Source organism: Saccostrea cucullata, unplaced genomic scaffold, assembly GCF_032062105.1.
Source record: "Saccostrea cucullata isolate Sc308-1 unplaced genomic scaffold, CSIRO_AGI_Scuc_v1 ctg1205, whole genome shotgun sequence".
In the NCBI taxonomy this organism is placed as follows: domain Eukaryota; kingdom Metazoa; phylum Mollusca; class Bivalvia; order Ostreida; family Ostreidae; genus Saccostrea; species Saccostrea cuccullata.
The window spans coordinates 61,123-84,362 of record NW_026921643.1 but is presented as its reverse complement, the minus strand read 5'-3'; the positions used below and the strand labels follow the sequence as shown (position 1 = coordinate 84,362).

At 35.8% G+C, this 23,240-nt stretch overlaps 1 protein-coding gene across 1 annotated transcript in view; it reads left to right on the top strand.

Annotated features, from left to right (window-relative positions):
• LOC134260473 (regulator of nonsense transcripts 2-like) overlaps positions 1–23,240 on the top strand; it is a 42,785-nt gene that overhangs the window by 16,067 nt on the left and 3,478 nt on the right. Inside the window, 21 exon segments of the mRNA XM_062743020.1 lie at positions 7,152–7,210; positions 7,605–7,697; positions 7,868–7,940; positions 8,118–8,261; positions 10,130–10,224; positions 10,672–10,757; positions 11,375–11,483; positions 13,303–13,360; positions 13,504–13,559; positions 14,925–15,041; positions 15,446–15,631; positions 15,899–15,940; positions 17,118–17,219; positions 17,415–17,474; positions 17,862–18,000; positions 18,305–18,444; positions 18,637–18,820; positions 19,794–19,886; positions 20,752–20,831; positions 21,178–21,261; positions 21,479–21,574. Of these exon segments, the coding sequence (XP_062599004.1) occupies positions 7,152–7,210; positions 7,605–7,697; positions 7,868–7,940; positions 8,118–8,261; positions 10,130–10,224; positions 10,672–10,757; positions 11,375–11,483; positions 13,303–13,360; positions 13,504–13,559; positions 14,925–15,041; positions 15,446–15,631; positions 15,899–15,940; positions 17,118–17,219; positions 17,415–17,474; positions 17,862–18,000; positions 18,305–18,444; positions 18,637–18,820; positions 19,794–19,886; positions 20,752–20,831; positions 21,178–21,261; positions 21,479–21,574 (2,096 nt within the window).

Here is a 23,240-nt window from a genome sequence, read left to right as displayed (position 1 = left end):
AAGGATTTATAGTAACTTTTTAATGATGCATCACTCACATAACCTATGGAATCGTTCTCATTCGGTCCACCTAGCTATCAACACTTTCAGCATAATTATTTCACACCTTTGCACTTCCCAGCATTCATTTACCTATTCTAAATGACGACCTGTTAACTGTCTGCCCCCTCAACACAATGTAATTATAAACAAACCCATCCCTGCTTTTCTTTTATTACCGTAGAGTTGAATATATCCAATAAAAAAACACACATGCTTTTGTTTACCTCTCAGTCTGTTAAATATGCTTTCTTTGTTTTCACGCCTAGATTCCATACGGGAGATCACTCTCAATGACTTTTTTTCATAAGTAAAGAAACCTGGGTATAAACCTTTTTTCTCCGGAAACCCTTCGTTGCCAATGACCTTAAATAGTGAAATTAATAACTGGAAGTGTCTAGGATATCAGTGGTGTTAAAAGTGAAAACCAATTTTACTGTCAACAAATTACACTGATTACACTGATTCAGATGAATGAGGAATTGATTTTAGTGTTATAAATTCTTGTCATTAAAACTTACGTGTGTGAGCTTCTAATGGTGTCCATTTTCAGTGTCGTCTATTCCTTTCTGCTAATGTGTAGGCTATTATGAATTCATAGATTTAACCTCAGGTGTTAAGTTTGGGTAGACAAGGAGCTTCCTATGGATTTGTATTGAGAGGTCAAGCTCAGACATCTACAATTCTAATTTGACAAGTGAAATTAAAATTGTAGACATCTATTGTTCAGTTATACCATGATGTGTTACTCTGCTTAGGAAATATGGAAACTTTCTTACTGAATCAAATTCGATCAAAATGTTGAATTTCCTACTTACCCAATATAACTCTAGTTATCAATTTCTTTTCCTGCATGTATTATGGACTCCTGTTGCTTTCGATGACAATATCTGATACCGACTTGAAATTAATTACACTTGAACTTTGGCTTAAAATATTTCCAGATATGGGATTAGTTTTTTCCTTGTATAAATATAATGCAAAAGTGTAGCATATTAGGTATTAAATTGTGGATTGCTAAGAATGGTTTTTCATCTTTCCTAGCCAAGGGTTTCTGATATGCTACTCTCCTCATAATTCCTTGGCATACGGTAATGATAGAAGTTGTTTTTAGGTCACCTGAGTAAACTCGGGTGACCTATTGCCGTCTGTTTTCGTCCGTCGTTGTGCGTCGTGTGTTAAAATTTGAACATTTTCAGCTTCTTCTCTGCAAACACTGAACCAATTTCAACTAAATTTAGCACAAAGCATCTATGGGTGAAAGGGAACAAAAATAGTGAATTTCATGATCCCTGCCCCCCTGGGGCCTGGGGGGTGGGGCCAAAACCACTAAAATTAATGCAATCTTTAAAAATCTTCTTCTTTACTCCTGGACATCAAGCAGTCAAACTGTTTGCATGATTGTAATCAGCATTGAGTCCTTTACCAAAATTGTGAAATTCATGGCCCTAGTGTCAGGGTTACTTGTGCTAGGGTGGGGCTAAATAAGTATAGAGTGAAAATACATTATTTCTTTGAAAATCTTCTTGTCTGGTCCTGGGTATCAAATAAACTAATTAAGTACATAGTGATAATGAGCAAGAGTGCCTCTACCAAAATTGTGAATTTATGGCCCCAGGGTCAGGGGTTCTTGTGTTAGGGTGGGGCTCTATTGATTATATAGAGAAAAAACATGAATTCTTTGAAAATCTTCTTCTTTGCTCCTGGTTTTTAAATAAACTAACTAAGTACATAGTTATGATGAGCAAGAGTGCTTCTACCAAAATTGTGAATTTTATGGTCCCAGGGTCAGGGGTTCTCAGGTGTTAGGGTGGGGCTCTATTGATTATATACCGTGAAAATACATGAATTCTTTGAAAATCTTCTTCTTTGCTCCTGGGTATTAAATGAAATATCTAAGTACATAGTTATGATGAGCAAGAGTGCCTCTACCAAAATTATGAATTTTATTGCCCTAGGGTCAGGGGTTCTGGTGTTGGGGGGGGGGCTATATTGATTATTCATGTATAGTGAAAAAAGCATTAAATCTTTGAATATTTTCTTCTTTGCACTTAGGTTTTAAGCAGATGAATTACCTATATACTTATGAGCAAGGGCCCTAATCTTCAAAAATTGTAAATTTCAAGGCCCCATGGTCAGTTGTACCATAGAGGGGGGTGGGGGGGGCTGTACTTATATACTGAAAATGAATGAATTGTTTGAAATGTGCTCCTTGGTATTAATCAAATATTTTTGAAAAGCATGAATGCCTTTCCAAAAATTGTACAATGTGTGGATCTAGGCCTAAGAGTCAAGGGTTCATGTGTGGTTGTGGCACTACTAATTATTGCTGAATATTACTGATTAGTTGAAATGCATTTTTTGTTCCCCTACCCTGCCTATGGGTATTAAGTAACCAAACTAAGGAACTGCTAAGTCTATAGTTATGATGCCCAAATTGTAAATGCTATAGCATCTGGCTTAAAACATGGATCAAATTCAATCACTGGAAAGTTGTTGAATAATGCTCAGGTGACCTATAAGGCCCATGGGCCTCTTGTTTATTTCTCAAGTTCTGATTGGGATTCAGTACACCTGGCCGACCAATCAGCAATTGTTTTTTGTAAATGACAATATTTGCGTTCAGGATACTTCTTGACCCTTTAATCTCGGGAATGAAAAACACAAGTAAACAATAATCCCTAAGATAACATGCAGTTCTATGAATAGCTATGGTGTCATCCAATATCTTCTAAATATGTGATTAAGAATCTATATTAAGCTTCAGATTTGTACTATAAATGATAAATAATCATAACTCAATTATTGATATTTAATTATTCATGAAAGAAAAAACAAACTATGATTTAATTTCTTTTTAAACACAGGTCTTTATTTCTGTCAATGATGCAATCTGTACGTACATGATAGATTTGAGATCATGTGACGAAAACATCCTGTCTTTTGACTTCACTGTATGCCAAGGGTTCATGAGGAGAGTAGCGTATCAGAAACCCTTGGCTATTGAAGATGATCGTTTTTATGTCCCACCATGAAGATGGCGGGGGCATATTATAAGTGTTTGTTATGTCCGTCTTCTGTCCTTCCATCTCACTTTGCATTTAGCTCAGTTCGAAGCTCAGTTTCAAAGAAACTAACTTTAAGATATTTTCACCAAACCTCATATGCTGTTTGATATTGATGATAGTCACTCAGGTGACCTATTGCTATCTGTTTTTGCCTGTCATTGTGCATCACAACTCAGGGGTTTTGGTGTTAGGGTGGGACTTTATAATTGATTATACGAGGGTTGTTCGTAAAGTTTGCGGACACATTGATTTACGGAAAATCTATAATTGTGCACTGTGAAGTATGACCTATGTCTGATCAAATTCCTATATTTGTTTATTAGTATGTAAATTGTAAAAAAAAAATCAAGTCCATTTACTAAAATTTTGAAAATTTGCAAAGCTTTCTACTATGCGGTCATAGGATCCACAGAGCAATCACTTGACGTTATGTGACGTGACGTTCAGAATTCAATTCCCTTAAGCTTATAATTTTAGTTCTAAAATCTTTAGACTTTTCTTTTCTACTTAAAAAAGAATTAACTACATAAAGAGATGTAACTTTTCTTCTATAGTGTCTTTTGTGCTGTTTCTGATATTAGTGAAATCTTAAAATAAATGTCAGAGCAGTTAAGTGATTTGGCTTTGGTTTTAGGTCACCTTAGCCGAAGGCTCAAGTGAGCTTTTCTGATCAAAATTTGTCCATTGTCTGTCGTTGTTGTTGTCGTCGTAAACTTTTCACATTTTCATCTTCTTCTCAAGAACCACTGGGCCAATTTCAACCAAACTTGGTACAAAGTATCCTTGGGTAAAGGGGATTCATTTAGTTTGTTCAAATAAAGGGCCATGCCCTTTTCCATGGGGAGATAATTATGAATTAAAGAAAAATTAATGGCATTTTTAAAAAAATCTTCTCAAGAACCACTGGGCCAGGAAAGATGAAACTCATTTGGGATCATCCTCAGGTAGTGTAGATTCAAGTTTGTTCAAATCATGACCCCCGGGGCAAGGGTGGGGCCATAATGGCCGATCAAAGTTTTACATTAGGAATATATAGGGAAAATCTTAAAAAATCTTCTTCTCAAGAACCTTTGGGCCAGGAAAGATGAAACTCATGTGGAATCATCCTCAGGTAGTGTAGATTCAAGTTTGTTCAAATCATGACCCCCGGGGCAAGGGTGGGGCCATAATGGCCGATCAAAGTTTTACATAGGAATATATAGAAAATATATTAAAAAATCTTCTTCTCAAGAACCACTGGGCCAGGAAAGATGAAACTCATGTGGAATCATCCTCAGGTAGTGTAGATTCAAGTTTGTTCAAATCCTGACCCCCGGGGGTAGGGTGGGGCCAAAATGGGCGATCAAAGTTTTACATAGGAATATATAGGGAAAATCTTTAAAAATCTTCTTTTCAAGAACCACTGGGCCAGGAAAGATGAAACTCATGTGGAATCATCCTCAGGTAGTGTAGATTCAAGTTTCTTCAAATCATGACCCCCGGAGGTAGGGTTGGGCCAAAATGGCCGATCAAAGTTTTACATAGGAATATATAGGGAAAATCTTTAAAAATCTTCTTCTCAAGTACCACTGGGCCAGGAAAGATGAAACTCATTTGGGATCATCCTCAGGTAGTGTAGATTCAAGTTTGTTCAAATCATGACTTTTGTAGGTAGTTTGGGGCCATAATGGCCGATCAAAGTTTTACATAGGAATATATAGGGAAAATCTTAAAAAATCTTCTTCTGAAGAACCTTTGGGCCAGGAAAGATGAAACTCATGTGGAATCATCCTCAGTTTGTAGTTTTTGAGTTTGTTCAAATCATGACTTTTAGGGTTGGGCAATTAATGGGCGATTTTTACATAGGAATATATAGGAAAAATCTTTAAAAATCTTCTTCTCATGTACCACTGAGCCAGGAAAGATGAAACTCATGTGGGATCATCCTCAGGTAGTGTAGATTTAAGTTTGTTCAAATCATGACCCCCGGAGGTAGGGTGGGGCCAAAATGGTCATTCAAAGTTTTACATAGGAATATATAGGGAAAATCTTAAAAAATCTTCTTCTCAAGAACCTTTGGGTCAGGAAAGAGGAAACTTATGTGGGATCATCCTCAGGTAGTGTAGATTCAAGTTTGTTCAAATCATGACCCTGGGGGAAGGTTTTGGCCAAAATGGCTGATCAAAGTTTTACAAAGGAATATATAGGAAAAATCTTTAAAAATCTTCTTCTCAAGAACCACTGGGCCAGGAAAGATGAAACTCATGTGGAATCATCCTCAGATAGTGTAGATTCAAATTTTTTAAATCATGACCCCCGGGGGTAGGGTGGGGCCAAAATGGTGGATCAAAGTTTTACATAGGAACATATAGGGAAACCTTTTAAAATTTTCTTTTCAAGTACTTCAAAGCCAGGCTTTGTTATATTTATAGTGAATCATTAGGTAGTGTAGATTCAAGTTTGTTCAAATCATGAAGGGGGGGGGGGGGGTAATATATCCAGTTTACTTTCAGATTTGATCTGAATTTTTTTCCTAGCCAATTGCTCAGGTGAGCGATGTGGCCCCTGGGCCTCTTGTTATGTATTTATTATTTATAAATTGTTATAAAATGGTCATATATCCAATCATAATAAATCTTTTTGCACTAAAACTATGCTATTTTTAATATCAATATAACGTCTATGATTAGTAAACATGCGAAAACAAAGCTTGCTCAGTGAAGCATGTTTTATCAATGAAAATAAAATAGCTGTATATTTTTAAGGATCATCAGAAAACACCCAATCTTTGTATATTTATTGGGAAATACCGGTATGTAAAGCTTTTATCTGTGGAGTTAAACTGGTTTCATTGAAATTGCGCTTTCAGTAGAACTTGTCCTCGAACTTTTCTAACAACCCTCGTATATTGAAAATGCATAAATTCTTTGAAAATCTTCTTCTCTGCTCCTGGGTATTTTGCAGATGAACTTCCTATATAATTATGATGAACAAGGGCCTTTCTTTTAGAATTGTGAATTTCAAGGCCTCTGGGTCAGGGGTACTATAGGGGGGGGGGGGCTCTACCTATATACTGAAAATGAATTAATTGTTTGAAATCTGCTCCTTGTTATTAGTCAAACATTTTTGATAAGCAAGGGTGCCTTTTTAAAAGTTCTGCAATGCATAGACCTAGGGTTAGGGGTTCATGTGTGGAAGGGGCACTACTGATTATTGCTAAATATTACTGATAAGTTGAAATGCAGTTGTTGTTCCCCTACCCTGCCTATTGGTATTAAGTAACCAAACTAAGCAATTGCTAAGTGAATATTTATGATCAGCAATGGTACCTCTTTCAAAATTGTGAATGCCATAGCATCTAGCTTAAAACATGAACCAAATCAATCATTTGAAAGTTGTTGCATGATTCCCAGGTGACTAGGGCTGGGACGATACAACTTTTTCTATATCAATACGTATCACGATATTTGAGCCACGATATGATATGTATCACGATATGTTTAATTGCCAATAAAATCTTTTTTTGCATTGAAATAAACAAATTATTTCTTTGCAAATAAGAATAATTTATTCAAAATAGTTGTTTATAGTCTTTTGTAAAACAACATTTTACTCAAATAGTGTTAATTATTATTTATTTCATATCTATATTTATATTTAACTTATTTATTTTATATATTACACCCCAAATGTTAAATAAACAAAGAAAAATTGAAGTCAGATTTCCATAGGTGATATTTCGATATTTCTTCAATGTATCGATATGCATATTGTCCCCACAGATATCACGATATATCGATACTCTGATATATCGTCCCAGCCCTACAGGTGACCTATAAGGCCAATGGGCCTCTCGTTCAAAAGTGGACTCATTTTGTCGTGTTTCTATCATTGTCCATAAAATTTTGTGAATAGAATTGGACAGTATATGCAATGTTTATAGTGCATTTGTTGTCATTTATTAATTCATTACATTGTATTTTATATTTTCATGAAATGGTATCATATATTCTGGGACACCCTGTATATTGGGATTTATGTGTTAGTTGTCTGTATTTATTTCAGAAATCAAAAGAGATGATGACACTGGCTTTGACATATTTAATCCGGAGACCAGTGCAGAGGTAGAGATTTTGTTTTAGACAAGATACATTGTACATGTACCCAATGTTTTCCATTCATTTTAAAGTAAAGGGTTAGAGATAAGTTGTAACAGGCTAGGGACTGTCAGGTTTGTGAAAAAGATTCTGCTGACCTTACAACAAATTATTACCTGGTATTTTAGAGCAGCATTTGTGTCAATTCAGTAGCGGTCCATTTGGTCGGTAGCTGGTCTGTAGGGAAAACATTGTGATCTTGTGTATTTGTGGTAATACATCAATCTCAAACCATTGAAATTGTAGGCATTGAAACTCCATTTCATTATTTCAAAACTTTGAGGCTAAAAGTTAAATATCATTGGAGAAAAAATATCATTTGAGAAAAAGATCTGTTGTTCATGAACATTGTGTTTAATAGTTTCAGTACACAGGGGACAGCACTCTGTTTGAAGACGAGGATGCCAGATCCTTCTATGAAACTTTACCAGACCTCAAGGCATTCATTCCAGGGGTAAGGGAAATATACTCGATAACATGATTGATGAAGAAATATGGAATTTTGTCTGAAACAGCATTTGTACAGTGTAAATAAAATTGCAGACTTTTTCTCAACATTCAGTATTAATAATTGCAGTTCTGTGATTGACACTATAAGCCTTCATCCTGTGCTTGTTTTTATAGATTTGCTACAAGGACAGTGAACAAACATCAGCTAAAGACGGCAGCAAGGATGATCTGTCTTGTCTTGACGAAGGTAAATCCTAAATTCAGTGTACTGAAAAACGGTGAAGATACTTTGATTTCTGAACCTTTAAACCTTGCAGGTGGACCTTCATAGTAGCTCAGTATATACGTGTACATACAAATGCATATTTTCTTCTCTAACTGATATGAGATAAAGTAAATCTTTGGTTGGTTGTGTTTTTGTCAGACATGGAGAGTCTTCAGATAGAGGATGTGGAGAGAGAAATGGAGACAGAGAAACAGATCGCGGAGGTGGAAAGTAAAGAGGCTGAGGACACAGCACAGGAGGAGGAGATAGCAGAGGAATACGGGATGTTACCCGACGCTGATGGTAAGTTTGTGACCTGACACTGATGGGTAAGTGTGTTACCCAACGCTGACGGTAATTGTGTTACCCGAGGCTGAGGGTAAGTGTGTTACCTAACACTGAGGGTAAGTGTTACCCGACGCTGACGGTAAGTGTTACCCAACGCTGAGGTTAAGTGTTACTGACGCTGACGGTAAGTGTTACTGACGCTGACAGTAAGTGTTACCCGACACTGAGGGTAAGTGTTACCCAATGCTGAGGTAAGTGTTACCCAATGCTGAGGTAAAATGTTACCGACGCTGACGGTAAGTGTTACCCAATGCTGAGGTTAAGTGTAGCCGACGCTGACAGTAAGTGTTACCCGACGCTAAGGGTAAGTGTTACACAACGCTGATGGTAAGTGTGTTACCCGACGTGAACAGTAAGTGTTACCCGACATTGACAGTTAGTGTGACACAAGGCTGACTGTAAGTGTTACCCGATGTTGAGGGTTAGGGATTACCTGATGCTGATGGTATGTGTGTGAGAAGTACACATTGGTGGTGTTTTAACAACTCCCTTAAAAAAACAGTTATCTTTTCTTTCTTATGTATAGAATATTTAACATTTGCAGGATTGTTGCAGCCAAAGAGTGAGTTTTACTCAAATCTGCTTCTGCAAAGTTTCTATAAATTTGGGATTAAGAAGTTATTTAAAATTTCTGTTCTGCATTTTAAAGGTAACCTGAGTTATGCAGGTGACCTACTGCTATAGATCTGTTTTGTCCATGCTTGTGTGTCATGCATAAACATTTGAACATTCCTGAATCAGCTTTTTTTCTGAAACCACTAAACCAATTTGAATGAATTTTGGCATACAGCATCTATGGGTGAAGAAAACAGATATTAATTTTCATGGTCTTTCCCTATTGAGGGATGGGGCTAAAAATCCTTAAACTAAATATAATGTTTAAAAAAATCTTCAAGAAGAAATTCTTGATCAGGGGGTCATGGAGATAGGGTGGAACTCAGTGATTATATAGTGAAAATGCATAAAAGCTTCAAAAAGCCACTTCTTTTTTACTGTATTTTTAGCAGACAATTTGATTGCATGGGTATGATAGGCAGGGGTGTTCCTTTCAAAATTGTTAAATTTATAGCCTCATGGATCAGGTTCTGGTGTAAGGGTAGGGGTTCTGGTGTTTAAAGCAGGACTCTATTGATTACATAGTGACAAACATTTGATTTAATTAACAGTCTTCTCTGCTCAGTGTTGTATTATACTCAGGTGACCGTTAAGGCCTTTGGGCCTCTTGTTGCAGTTTTAGCTCAGTTAAGAACCCTCTCTACACTGCACACTAAAGAGTTCTTATTCTATGCTATTTTTCTGCAATTAGAGTGATCTGCCCTTAGATCTTGATTCTTTAAAAAATTAATTTACAGTACATTACTTAATTTTTAATTGATGCAAATATTTTTTACATTTTAAAAGACCTAGATTAATTAATTGAACACGTTATTTACAGGTATTTTCTCTTTGGAAGTAAACAACAGTGATTTCTATTCACTAATACTGTGTTGCATTTCGACATTTTTCCCGGGGGTAAATGCTATGCACCATACAGTGAAAATTGTATAAATATGCTCAATATTAACTAACACCTTTATATAAATATTTTTCTCAATGTCTAAAAAACATTTTGCACTGGTGTAGAGAGGGTCCTTAAGCTTTAATTTGTTTCAAGTGTTTAAGGAGTTGAATATATCTCGTTCAAATATTGAACATTCCATTTCAGTTCAGCAGATGTTTCCATTGTTTAATTGTATTCACTCAGTTACATTAACAGTTGTTAAAAATTATAAAATGACTAATGAAAAACAAGAGTAAAGAAACTCATTATTATTAATCCATAGAGGAAGACGCAGACACAGGGAGTTTAATGAAGATGCAGTACGAGGCCTACATCCAAACACTCCCCAACTGTGTCAACAAAGATCTCATAGACAAGGTATAGTAAACATAATACTGTGAAATCACTAATTTTCATGGGAGTTTAATTTTCATGGTTTTCAAGGTATAAAGAGACCCACAAATTTATGTCCACCACGAAATGCAATTTCTTTCATATATTACTGCTGATCAATTCTTCATCCACAAAATCAAATCCCCACAAACCAACAAATATTCCTCAAAACAAGAAATTTTGACCCCTCGAAAATACGTGGTTTTATAGTACACAAATGATGGTTTATTTTGTAAAGATTTGAAATCCTTGAAAATCATTCCTGACCAACAAAGTGAGTCTTCCATCAAAATTTAATTCAGGAATATTATACTTGTATCATATTTTCTAATCAAGTTAACAATTAGATATTTACATGGCATTGTATAATAGAACCTTTAAGTAATTAAACTGCTTTTACATGTTGTTGTTTAGATTTGTGTTTTTATTCAGGCAGCAGTTGAGTTTTGTATGAACTTTAACACCAAGAGTAACAGGAAGAAGCTGGTGAGGGCTCTGTTTACTGTCCACCGGACCAGGTCAGTATCAAAACTCTTATATCATTTACTCATGCTTAACCAGTGTGTGTGTGGGGGGGGGGGGCTATGTAACACCAAGAGTAACAGGAAGAAGCTGGTGAGGGCTCTGTTTACTGTCCACAGGACCAGGTCAGTACCTAACTCTTATCATTTACTCCCGCTTAACCACTGTGTGTGTGTGTGTGGGGGGGGGGGGGGGGGCTATGTTAATAGGAAGAAGCTGGTGAGGGCTCTGTTTACCGTCCACAGGACCAGGTCAGTATTTAACTCATATCATTTACTCATGCTTAACCACTGTGTGTGTGTGTGTGTGTGTGTTGGGGCTATGTTGATAGGAAGAAGCTGGTGAGGGCTCTGTTTACCATCCACAGGACCAGGTCAGTATTTAACTCTTATCATTTCCTCACGTTTCCCAGTAAAGGGGGCAGGGGGTATGAAGGTTAAAGTCAAGTATTTACGTATCTAGAATGGGCAGGAGTAGCTGGAATATTTAATTTTGAAACAATTTAGAAAAATCATTTTCTTAAAAATGCTACAATGATTTTTTTACTTAAAATCGAATTAACTTGTCATAGATTGACCTTGCTGATCAGAGACTATTGTTGTTTGATTTGTAGGTACGACCTGCTGCCGTTCTACTCGCGGTTCGTGGCCACTCTCTACCCCTGTATGCCTGACGTGGCTAGTGATCTGGTACAGCTTCTCAAGGGAGACTTCAGGTGGCATGTAAGTTATAGAAATACTTCTCGACACTTCTAGGATGCTTCATACATGTACTGGTAATAATTGATTGTTAAATCTGGAGAAATAGGCATAGAAATAAATATTCAGGAAATTTTCTCCTCAGGGTCCTTTTCATTTTTGCCTTAGACAAATTTAGAAGTCAGTACAATTTTTATTCAGAATTATAACTGGGTGTATTTTTTAATGGGGCAAAATTGTTTGCAAGTGTGTGAAACGGCAAAAGTAACAGGTTGAAATTAAACTTGTATACAATTTGGAATCGTTTTTATTTCTGTCAATGTTCATGGTCAAACAAAATGTTGTTGGTTCATGGGATGTAATTATAAGAGTCACTCAATAATACAGTAAAACTCGGTTAGTACGAACACGGATATTGCGAATTCACGGATATAGCGAAGTCACCTCAAATCCCCAAATATATATATTTAATGAATTTGTTATACGGTTATAACGAATTACAGATATAGCGAAATATTTACATTTGCCAATGCCTTGCCTTATATGACAATACTAAAAAATCAAAGTACTCAGAAGTACTGAAAGCCGGGCTCATTTACAGGGTAATGAACAAAGACCGTGGTGACAGTTTAAAATCAAGTTCAGACGTTTAGAGGATATGTTACACACAAAAATATCTCAATGGCATGTATAGTATTAAAAAGTTTTAAAAATTAAATAAAATATAGCTAGAAATTAACAGCATAAAATATTTATCACATGTATCGTTTCGGGGTTTTATATACAAACAGAAGTAAATAAACACCGATGCAGCAAGATTAATTAAGGTCAAACGACTATGCACTGATGTGTCCGCAGCGGGGAGTTTTGCATCAAGTCATTAATGATGTTCCCTGCATTTGTGTTAGCACAGATAGTACAACCTTTATTTATAGAATATGACGCAGACAGGGATAAAAATAGAATTTTCTGTGAAATTCTGATGAAAACCTTTTGAATTGCTTTGTAAAATATTAGTCAGAGGAGCCAGGAAAAATATTAAACAATCTAATATTTTGATAAAAAATATTCCATTTACTATTTCTTAAGGTGTTTGAATGGATTTAGTTTTCTCAACAGCGGCTGGGCGTACGTACTATATTTTTACTCGTAAACTCAATTTGGCGGTGAAGAAGCAGCATTTTCTGTTGCTCACCGTCGCAATAGCCGGGCATTGCTCTACGAGCAATGAGCCCGGCTAAAAATGAAATTCAATTTTCGATGACATGCAGTCGGTCACATGATCAGACTTTCGTGCGTATGGAAAACAAACTGCACGTGCAATTTGGAAAGTTCCGACTGTGACGTCACATAACGTCAAAGCAACGTTACGTTGCATTTCAATAATGCCTATATTTGTTTGTAAAATGAATGAAAACGTAAAATATAAATATAAGAAATAAAATATCATTTTTAGAGTTGCATTTGGTCATGACATGAAGTCGGTACGTGATCAAATCTACTATAACGCCCTTCGGGCGTTATAGAATTTGATCACGTGACCGACTTCATGTCATACCCCAATGCAACTCTAAAAATGATATCTTATTTCTTAAGTAATTTCATAGGTCCAAGCAACTTCGTTATAACCGAGTTTTGCTGTACCAAGATTAAGTGAATACATCTGTTTACAAAATATTTGTTCCTGGTAATGTACGTGACTGTGTAGATTTGTGGTTAAGGATGACCCAATCCACAAACTTTAGTCCCAAATTAAAATTTATGATTCCTCAGTTTAATTAAAGAGTTAATATTTGATAATAAGTAAAGTGAAGATAATTCATCTTTTATTTCTATCTTTTAGGTAAGAAAGAAGGACCAGATAAACATAGAATCAAAGCTTAAGACTGTGAGATTTATAGGTGAGTTATATATTTGTGACAGTTTTAAAGCCATTCAAGGCTGTAATGATCCAATCGAGATAAAATTTTAAAAAGTTTACCCACAAAGCACAATCTTGTTGATGATTCAAAATATGACTTTCAATTTTTTACCTCTTTTAAAGGTGAACTTGTGAAATTCAAGTTGTTTCCCAAGTCAGAGGCACTTCATTGCTTGAAGGTAATCTAATGTAATTAACATTCTGTTGCGGCACTTATCATTTTTTGTAAATCTTTTGTAAATTGTAAGTCTTTGAAATAAATTTAAGTAAGCCCTGATCTTGTTTAATTTGTATTTAGAGGTTGATGTTTGACTTTTCTCTATTGACTAGATGCTGATGTTTGACTTTTTCTCTATTGACTAGATGCTGATGTTTGACTTTTCTCTATTGACTAGATGCTGATGTTTGACTTTTTCTCTATTGACTAGATGCTGATGTTTGACTTTTCTCTATTGACTAGATGCTGATGTTTGACTTTTCTCTATTGATTAGATGCTGATGTTTGACTTTTCTCTGTTGACTAGATGCTGATGTTTGACTTTTCTCTATTGATTAGATGCTGAGCTAGACTCGACAGAGACTTCTGGTTTTTTGTACACACTGATTCCTTGAAATAAATGTTTGACTTTTCTCTATTGACTAGATGCTGATGTTTGACTTTTCTCTATTGACTAGATGCTGATGTTTGACTTTTCTCTGTTGACTAGATGCTGATGTTTGACTTTTCTCTATTGATTAGATGCTGATGTTTGACTTTTCTCTATTGACTAGATGCTGATGTTTGACTTTTCTCTATTGATTAGATGCTGATGTTTGACTTTTCTCTATTGACTAGATGCTGATGTTTGACTTTTCTCTGTTGACTAGATGCTGATGTTTGACTTTTCTCTATTGACTAGATGCTGATGTTTGACTTTTCTCTATTGACTAGATGCTGATGTTTGACTTTTCTCTGTTGACTAGATGCTGATGTTTGACTTTTCTCTGTTGACTAGATGCTGATGTTTGACTTTTCTCTATTGACTAGATGCTGATGTTTGACTTTTCTCTGTTGACTAGATGCTGATGTTTGACTTTTCTCTGTTGACTAGATGCTGATGTTTGACTTTTCTCTATTGACTAGATGCTGATGTTTGACTTTTTCTCTGTTGACTAGATGCTGATGTTTGACTTCTCTCTATTGACTAGATGCTGATGTTTGACTTTTCTCTATTGACTAGATGCTGATGTTTGACTTTTCTCTATTGATTAGATGCTGATGTTTGACTTTTCTTTGTTGACTAAATGTTGATGTTTGACTTTCTCTCTGTTGACTAGATGTTGATGTTTGACTTTTCTCTATTGACTAGATGCTGATGTTTGACTTTTTCTCTGTTGACTAGATGTTGATGTTTGACTTTTCTCTATTGACTAGATGTTGATGTTTGACTTTTCTCTATTGACTAGATGCTGATGTTTGACTTTTTCTCTATTGACTAGATGCTGATGTTTGACTTTTTCTCTGTTGACTAGATGTTGATGTTTGACTTTTCTCTATTGACTAGATGCTGATGTTTGACTTTTCCCACCACAACATAGAGATGGCGTGCTCTCTGTTAGATTCCTGTGGACGGTTTCTCTATAGATCTCAGGACTCCCACCACAGGACCAAAATATACCTGGTAATTAATATATCTCAAAAACATATACCTGATAATTATGTATCTCACCGAAATATACCTGGTAATTAGTACATGTATATCTGACCAAAATATACCTGGTAATTAATATCTCACTTAACTAACAAGTAACTTGAAATAAATATACCTTGTTATTACTATATCTCAACAAAATATGTCTGGTAAATACTATATCTCGTATGATTAGATGTAATAAGTAACTCTGATCCTATTGTAGGACGTTATGATGTAATAAGTAACTCTGATCCTATTGTAGGATGTTATGATGTAATAAGTAACTCTGATCCTATTGTAGGATGTTATGATGGTATAATATGATGTAATAAGTAACTCTGATCCTATTGTAGGATGGTATGATTTAATAAGTAACTCTGGTCCTATTGTAGGATGTTATGATGAGGAAGAAATCTGCCCTCCACCTAGAGAGTCGATACACCACCATGATAGAGAACGCCTTCTACTACAGCAATCCTCCTGAGACCCAGCAAACTGCCCAGAAAGTACGGCCCCCAATGCATGAGTACATCCGTAAACTTCTGTATAAAGACCTGTCTAAAGTCACCACAGAGAAGGTCAGAATTGATGCAATTTGTGTAACTTAAAAAGAATTGCCTTGATAAATCTTACAAGATTATGTTCTAGGGAAATTAAATGAGATGAGCTCACTTTTGATTATGCTCACACTTTTACAAAATATCAAAGGCATTTTAAGTTGAAATCTAAAAATGAGACCCAAAGTGAGCTTGTTTAAGTTTTATGACCCCATACATTGGTCCTCTTGGACATGTAAATCATCATCTGTACTTGTAATTTTGGGGGGTTTTTATGTTTAATTTCAGGTTCTGAGACAGATGAGGAGACTTCCATGGGACGATACAGAGGTAATTCCCAGGACTAATATTATATAAATATTGACAATACAGAGGTAATTCCCAGAAATAATATATTAATATTGACAATACAGAGGTAATTCCCAGAAATAATATATTAATATTGACGATACAGAGGTAATTCCCAGAAATAATATACATGTATTAATATTGACGATACAGAGGTAATTCCCAGAAATAATATATTAATATTGACGATACAGAGGTAATTCCCAGAAATAATATATTAATATTGACAATACAGAGGTAATTCCCAGAAATAATATATTAATATTGACAATACAGAGGTAATTCCCAGAAATAATATATTGATATTGACAATACAGAGGTAATTCCCAGAAATAATATATTAATATTGACAATACAGAGGTAATTCCCAGAAATAATATATTAATATTGACAAAACAGAGGTAATTCCCAGAAATAATATATTGATATTGACAATACAGAGGTAATTCCCAGAAATAATATATTAATATTGACAATACAGAGGTAATTCCCAGGAATAGTATGATAATTAGCTGAAGCTCAGTGTAATGATTACATATACAGAGGTAATTCCCAGGACTAATATCATAACTAGCTGAAGCTCAGTGTAATGATTACAATTACTGTTGATTTGTCCTACAAAGTGAGAACTTTACATCATTAAATGACTGGAAGGTCTTATATTATGCATCCTCACAATGTCAAGGGTTTGTGATTTCTCGAACTCCAGTTCGAGAAATCACAAACCCTTGACATTGTGAGGATGTATATTATGGGGACATGAATTTCAGAGCAAAGGATTGAACAACTTACAGTTCTTGCTGTGTTTCAGCAATATAACACAAATTTTAATGTTAATAGCAAGCAGTGCTGAGTAGAAGTATTTAAATAGCGTGCCTCATATTTTATTCTGATTGCATTTTGTGTCTCTAAATGTAGGAGTGCTGTATAGATTTGTGTACATGTATTGTTTGATTACAGATTGTATTCTAGTATGCCACTAAGTGTAGGACTATTGTAGAGATTTATTTGTTTGATCAGTGATTACAGATCGCGTTCTATGCCACTAAGTGTATGACTATTGTACATGTACCGATTTCTTTATTGTATGATTACAGATTAAGTTCTATGCCACTCAGTATAGAACTCCTATGTAGATTTCTATATTGTATGATTACAGATTGCGTTCTACGCCACTAAGTGTATGATTGCCGTGTGGAATGTACGCTATAACTCTATTCACTGTGCTGCCAATCTATTGGCCGGTCTGGCCCCCTATCACGTAAGTATGACGGACAACTGAATTTCATGACTTCTACAATTATGAACAAAATTTTATTTCAAGTCAATAAAACATGTTTCACTGTGTGTTCCTTATACTTAGGTAGCATTAAGAGTAACTATAAAGAGTCACCAGTTATTAATACTATGCTTGTGTGATGCTGTGATTCTGATCTTTTTACTGCTTTCCTGACAGGAACACATAGCCATCCAGGTGGTAGATGGAGTGTTGGAAGACATTAGACTAGGAATGGAGGTCAGTACTGTGTATAATTACAAAATCCTGTGTATCGTGTGGTATTTGCAAAGATCCATCATACCGTCACTGTTACAGAAGTAACTGTTAAGGAATTATATTTACCTTACAGTGCTTGACAGTAAACTAGGCTACATGAAAATTGATTTTACTTAATCAAAAAATTATGTTAATTTTTGATATCACACCATTTTCGCATTTTTTAAAAAAGTATATAAAGCTTAAACGTCAGAAAAAATTCAGAGCAGAATGATTTGCATCATAATTTTTTAGCAAAGGGAAGTGCATTTTTTTACAGTGATACAGATACATGCATATTCCAAATTATATGCTGTACAAATGAAAAAAAAAGTGTCAATGAGTGTAAACTATTAATACGCTTTTCAGATAAACCACCCTAAGTATAACCAGAGGCGAGTGAGCTGTGTTAAGTATCTGGGAGAGCTGTATAACTATCGTATGGTGGAGTCCGCCGTCATCTTCAAAACTCTCTACTCCTTCATCACCTTTGGAGTCGTCATGGATGGTGAGACAGACCTTGGAAACTTATCAGTATTGAAACAATAATAAGCATTGATCGTAACTCTACAGATACAAGATAGATGAGTAAATGCCCTACATGAAACAATAAATTGTATCTTTTTTGAAAAGTTACAAGTTGATTGAAAGAATATACTTCCTTGTTTATAATTTAAAAATCTAGTGAAGATCAGCAACTCTCATTCCATTAAAATCAAAGGTTGTGATGATGTTCCTGCACGTAAGGGTATATTATTTTTTCGTTTTGGATACATGTGAATTAATGTATGAAGTGTTCACCCTTTGTTTAGAGGCTAACCCGTCCCCCTTAGATCCACCAGAGCACTTGTTCAGGATCCGACTGGTGTGTGTGCTGCTGGAGACCTGTGGTACATACTTTGACAAGGGATCCAGCAAGAAGAAACTGGATTGTTTCCTGGCATACTTCCAGGTAAGAAAACGGGTTGTTTACTTGCCTCAGAGGATTGCCTCTTTCAAGTAGCTCCTCAGTTCTCTATAAAACTTTCTATTATTCAATAACAGTTGCTTTTAGATTTGTAAAGAACAACAGAAATGATAAGATTATTCAAACCTTTATGTTTGTACTCATATCCACAAAAAAATGAGACTTTTTTTTTTCTAGCGTTACTACTGGTTTAAGAGAAGTAGTGGGATCTTCACAGAGACTCGACCGTTTCCGGTGGATGTAGAGAACCTGATGATCGACACGATGGAGTGTGTACGACCCAAACTGAAACTCCATCAGAACTACGAGGAGGCTGGTAAAGCCGTGGAGGAGCTAGAAAATGAGTACAAACAGAAAGTAGGTCAGTGTCACAAAGAACGGGTACAAACAGAAAGTAGGTCAGTGTCACAAAGAACGGGTACAAACAGAAAGTAGGTCAGTATAAGAACGAGTACAAACAGAAAGTAGGTCAGTGTCACACAGAACGAGTACAAACAGAAAGTAGGTCAGTATAAGAACGAGTACAAACAGAATGTAGGTCAGTGTCACACAGAACGAGTACAAACAGAAAGTAGGTCAGTGTCACACAGAACGAGTACAAACAGAATGTAGGTCAGTGTCACACAGAATGGGTACAAACAGAAAGTAGGTCAGTGTCACACAGAACGAGTACAAACAGAAAGTAGGTCAGTGTCACAAAGAACTGGTACAAACAGAAAAGTAGGTCAGTGTCACAAAGAACGGGTACAAACAGAAAGTAGGTCAGTGTCGCAAAGAACAGGTACAAACAGAGAGTAGGTTAGTATAAGAACGAGTACAAAAAGAAAGTAGGTCAGTGTCACACAGAACGAGTACAAACAGAAAGTAGGTCAGCATCACAAAGAACGTGTACAAACAGAAAATAGGTCAGTGTCACACAGAACGAATACTAACAGAAAGTAGGTCAGTGTCACAAAGAATGAATACTAACAGAAAGTAGGTCAGTTTCACACAGAACGAGTACAAACAGAAAGTAGGTCAGTGTCACAAAGAACTAGAACAAATAGAAAGTAGGTCGGTGTCACAAAGAACTGGTACAAACAGAAAAGTAGGTCATGTACTAAGTCACTGTGGAAAAATAGAGAAGTATTAATTAAAAATGAAAATAAGAAACCTGAATTGATATACCTTAAATTGTTCCTTTTTTCTTAAAGATAGATTCAAAGAAAAAAATTTCTACAAATTGAAATGTCCACCTTTAAGTTGATGAAGATCAGAATAGAAATGAAAACATGACATATTAACTATGTTTGTAAGGTTAACAGACCTTTACAGCTATCAATGTATTATTTCAGCCTCAGTGTTGACGATTATAGAGACAGATCAGGAGGGAAGTGCCAGCGAGACAGAGGAGGGACTGGGGACAATACAGGAGACAGAGGAGTACGGTAAGGAGGACAAAAGTCCTGTAATAATCTGTCAGGCAGGGACTGGGGATGATACAGGAGACGGAGGAATACGGTTAAGGGGGGGGGGACTGAAGTCCTCTTAAAATTGGGGATAGGGCAGGTTTCCTTGTAAAAAGTCCAGCAAGGCAAGGGTAAATATTTCAGTTGAGCTTTGATACTGTACCTGAACAATATGTGGATTGTTTGTGAAATGAGGACAAATCAAGATTCTATACAGTTCTGTTTTGATTTTTGGGAATTAGTAACCATCATTATATATTTACATTTGCTGTGTTTTTCTACTAAGCCAACTGTGAAATTGATTTGAAAACCATTTTCGTGTATATTCACGCGTAGAAATATACACAGAGAAACGTGCGTTAACGTGACGTCACAATAAGGCTTCAGCGACATTAGTAAAAGTATAATGATATAGGACAGCGAGAAATTCAATATTATATTTTTGTGCTTCCAAACATGTAAAATGTAAATACAAGGAATGTTTTTAAGTTTAGTGTGAATTATTGGTGTGAAAATCACACAGACTTGCACGTAGGCATATTTTTCATGACGCGCTCGCGCGCTTCATGAAATATGCCTACGTGACAAGTCTGTGTGATTCACACACCAATAACTCAAACAAAACCTAAAAATATTCCTTAAGTATTTGCAAGACTTTATAAATCTAAGGATAATCTTTTGTCGTTAAAAATAAAATATCATTTTAAAACACACACAATAAAACGTTTTTTCAACCATATAGGTAATAATACAAACTTAAGTATTTCTAGACTTCCATCGACAGTCCTTGACTCTTTCACAGTCAAACATGTGAATTAAAAGTTTGTAATATTTTATTTTGAAGGTGAGGACCTAAGTTTAAGTGGAGTGGACGAGAGTGAGACCAGTCAGGAGGATATCAGTCAGAGGAGCAATAATGAGGAGGTGAGAAATTCCCACGCTGTTATAGCAACGTTATGATGAGTTGGTCACAGAATTACTGTTGAAAAAGAGGAACTCAGATTCACCTATCTTAATGTAATCTGAAAGAAAAATTGTCAAAGGATTTAGAATGTTTAATTAAAAGTAACTTACAGGATCTCTATGTAATACTATGTAGGATTAAGTGTGATAAACATAAACACGATAAAAGATCATCTTTGGAATTTACAAACTGAATAGATTTTACTCTTTATCTCTATGAAGGAGATTTTTTTAACAACAGAGAGACAAGACTAATAAGGCATTAAAATTGTTAACATATTACTGTAAACATGTAATGGTTTTCCAGGGAGAAGAGGAGGGAGGGATCAGTTATAATGAGGAAGATGATGATATCATGGAGAGCGCAGGGGAAAACGAAGAGGATGACCAGGTGAGAAAGGAAAAGTGAAAGAGCAAAAAGAGAGTGCAAAGGGAAAGTACAACATACCTGAAATTACAATCTCCTATGCAGAATTGTTGATCATTCCTCTCTCAGACTTCTCTGCAATGGGCTCATGTCATATGAAATTTTCACTCACATGTCATATTTTCTGAACACATGTTTTGGAATCACTATATATATGTGGACTTGATAATTCATTTTGTAGATGACAATAATGAAAGGTGGCCCTAAGCACATCAAGTGTACGGAGGATGAGGATTTTATGACAGCTTTTGACAAAATGATGTCGGAGAACATTCAGGTGAGTGGTTTAATGCTTGATTCCTAATGGAACATACTTTACAGGATACCACACTGCTCTAAAGAGGCGTAAAATGGCACATTTGTCTATACATTTATTAATCTAAAAGAATCACTTTCAAAAATTACTGTCATTTGAGTATGGTTTTAAATCAAGTGAAGTACAGTGTTTGTTTATCTCAGTCTGTAACAGTTTAATTTGGTAGTATGGAAAGCATATGTTATCTGTCCCTGATTTTCTGATGTTTTGATCGTCTCAGAAAATAGAAATAATACTTAGCAAACAAAAATTGTTCTGAAGGTGTTGGTAGCAAGTACAATAGATTATGTAAGATATTGCATTGCCTTTATTAGGTCACCTGAGTAAACTCAGGTGACCTATTGCTATCTGTTTTCGTCCGTCGTCGTGCGTTGTGCGTTAACATTTGAACATTTTCAGCTTCTTCTCTGCAACCACTGAACCAATTTTAACCAAATTTGGCATAAAGCATCTATGGGTGAAGGGGAACAAAAATTGTGAATTTCATGATCCCTGCCCCCCTGGGGCCTGTGGGGTGGGGCCAAAACCACTAAAATTAGTGCAATCTTTAAAAATCTTCTTCTTTACTCCTGGACATCAAGCAGTCAAACTGTTTGCATGATTGTAATCAGCAATAAGTCCTCTACCAAAATTGTGAAATTCATGGCCCTGGGGTCAGGGGTTCTAGTGCTAGGGCGGGGCTAAATAAGTAGGTAGTGAAAATGCATTATTTCTTTGAAAATCTTCTTCTCTGCTCCTGGGTGTTAAATAAACCAACTAAGTACATAGTTAAAATGAGCAAGAGTGCCTCTACCAAAATTGTGAATTTTATGGCCCCAGGGTCAGGGGTTCTGGTGTAAGGGCGGGGCTCTATTGATTATATAGTGAAAATATATGAATTCTTTGAAAATCTTCTTCTCTGCTCCTGGGTATTAAATGAACTAACTAAGTACATAGTTAAGATGAGCAAGAGTGCCTCTACCAAAATTGTGAATTTTATGGCCCCAGGGTCAGGGGTTCTGGTGTTAGGGCGGGGCTCTATTGATTATATAGTGAAAATACATGAATTCTTTGAAAATCTTCTTCTCTGCTCCTGGATATTAAATAAACTAACTAAGTATATAGTTATGATGAGCAAGAGTGCCTTTACCAAAATTGTGAATTTTATAGCCCCAGGGTCAGGGCTTCTGGTGTTAGGGCGGGGCTCTATTGATTATATAGTGAAAATATATGAATTCTTTGAAAATCTTCTTCTCTGCTCCCGGGTATTAAATGAACTAACTAAGTACATAGTTATGATGAGGAAGAGTGCCTCTACCAAAATTGTAAATTTTATGGCCCCAGGGTCAGGGGTTCTGGTGTTAGGGCGGGGCTCTATTGATTATATAGTGAAAATACATGAATTCTTTGAAAATCTTCTTCTCTGCTCCCTGGTATTAAATAAACTAACTAAGTACATAGTTATGATGAGCAAGAGTGCCTCTACCAAAATTGTAAATTTTATGGCCCCAGGGTTAGGGGTTCTGGTGTTAGGGCGGGGCTCTATTGATTATATAGTGAAAATACATTAAATCTTTGAAAATTTTCTTCTCTGCTCCAGGGTATTAAAGCAGATGAACTACCAATATATTTATGATGGACAAGAGCC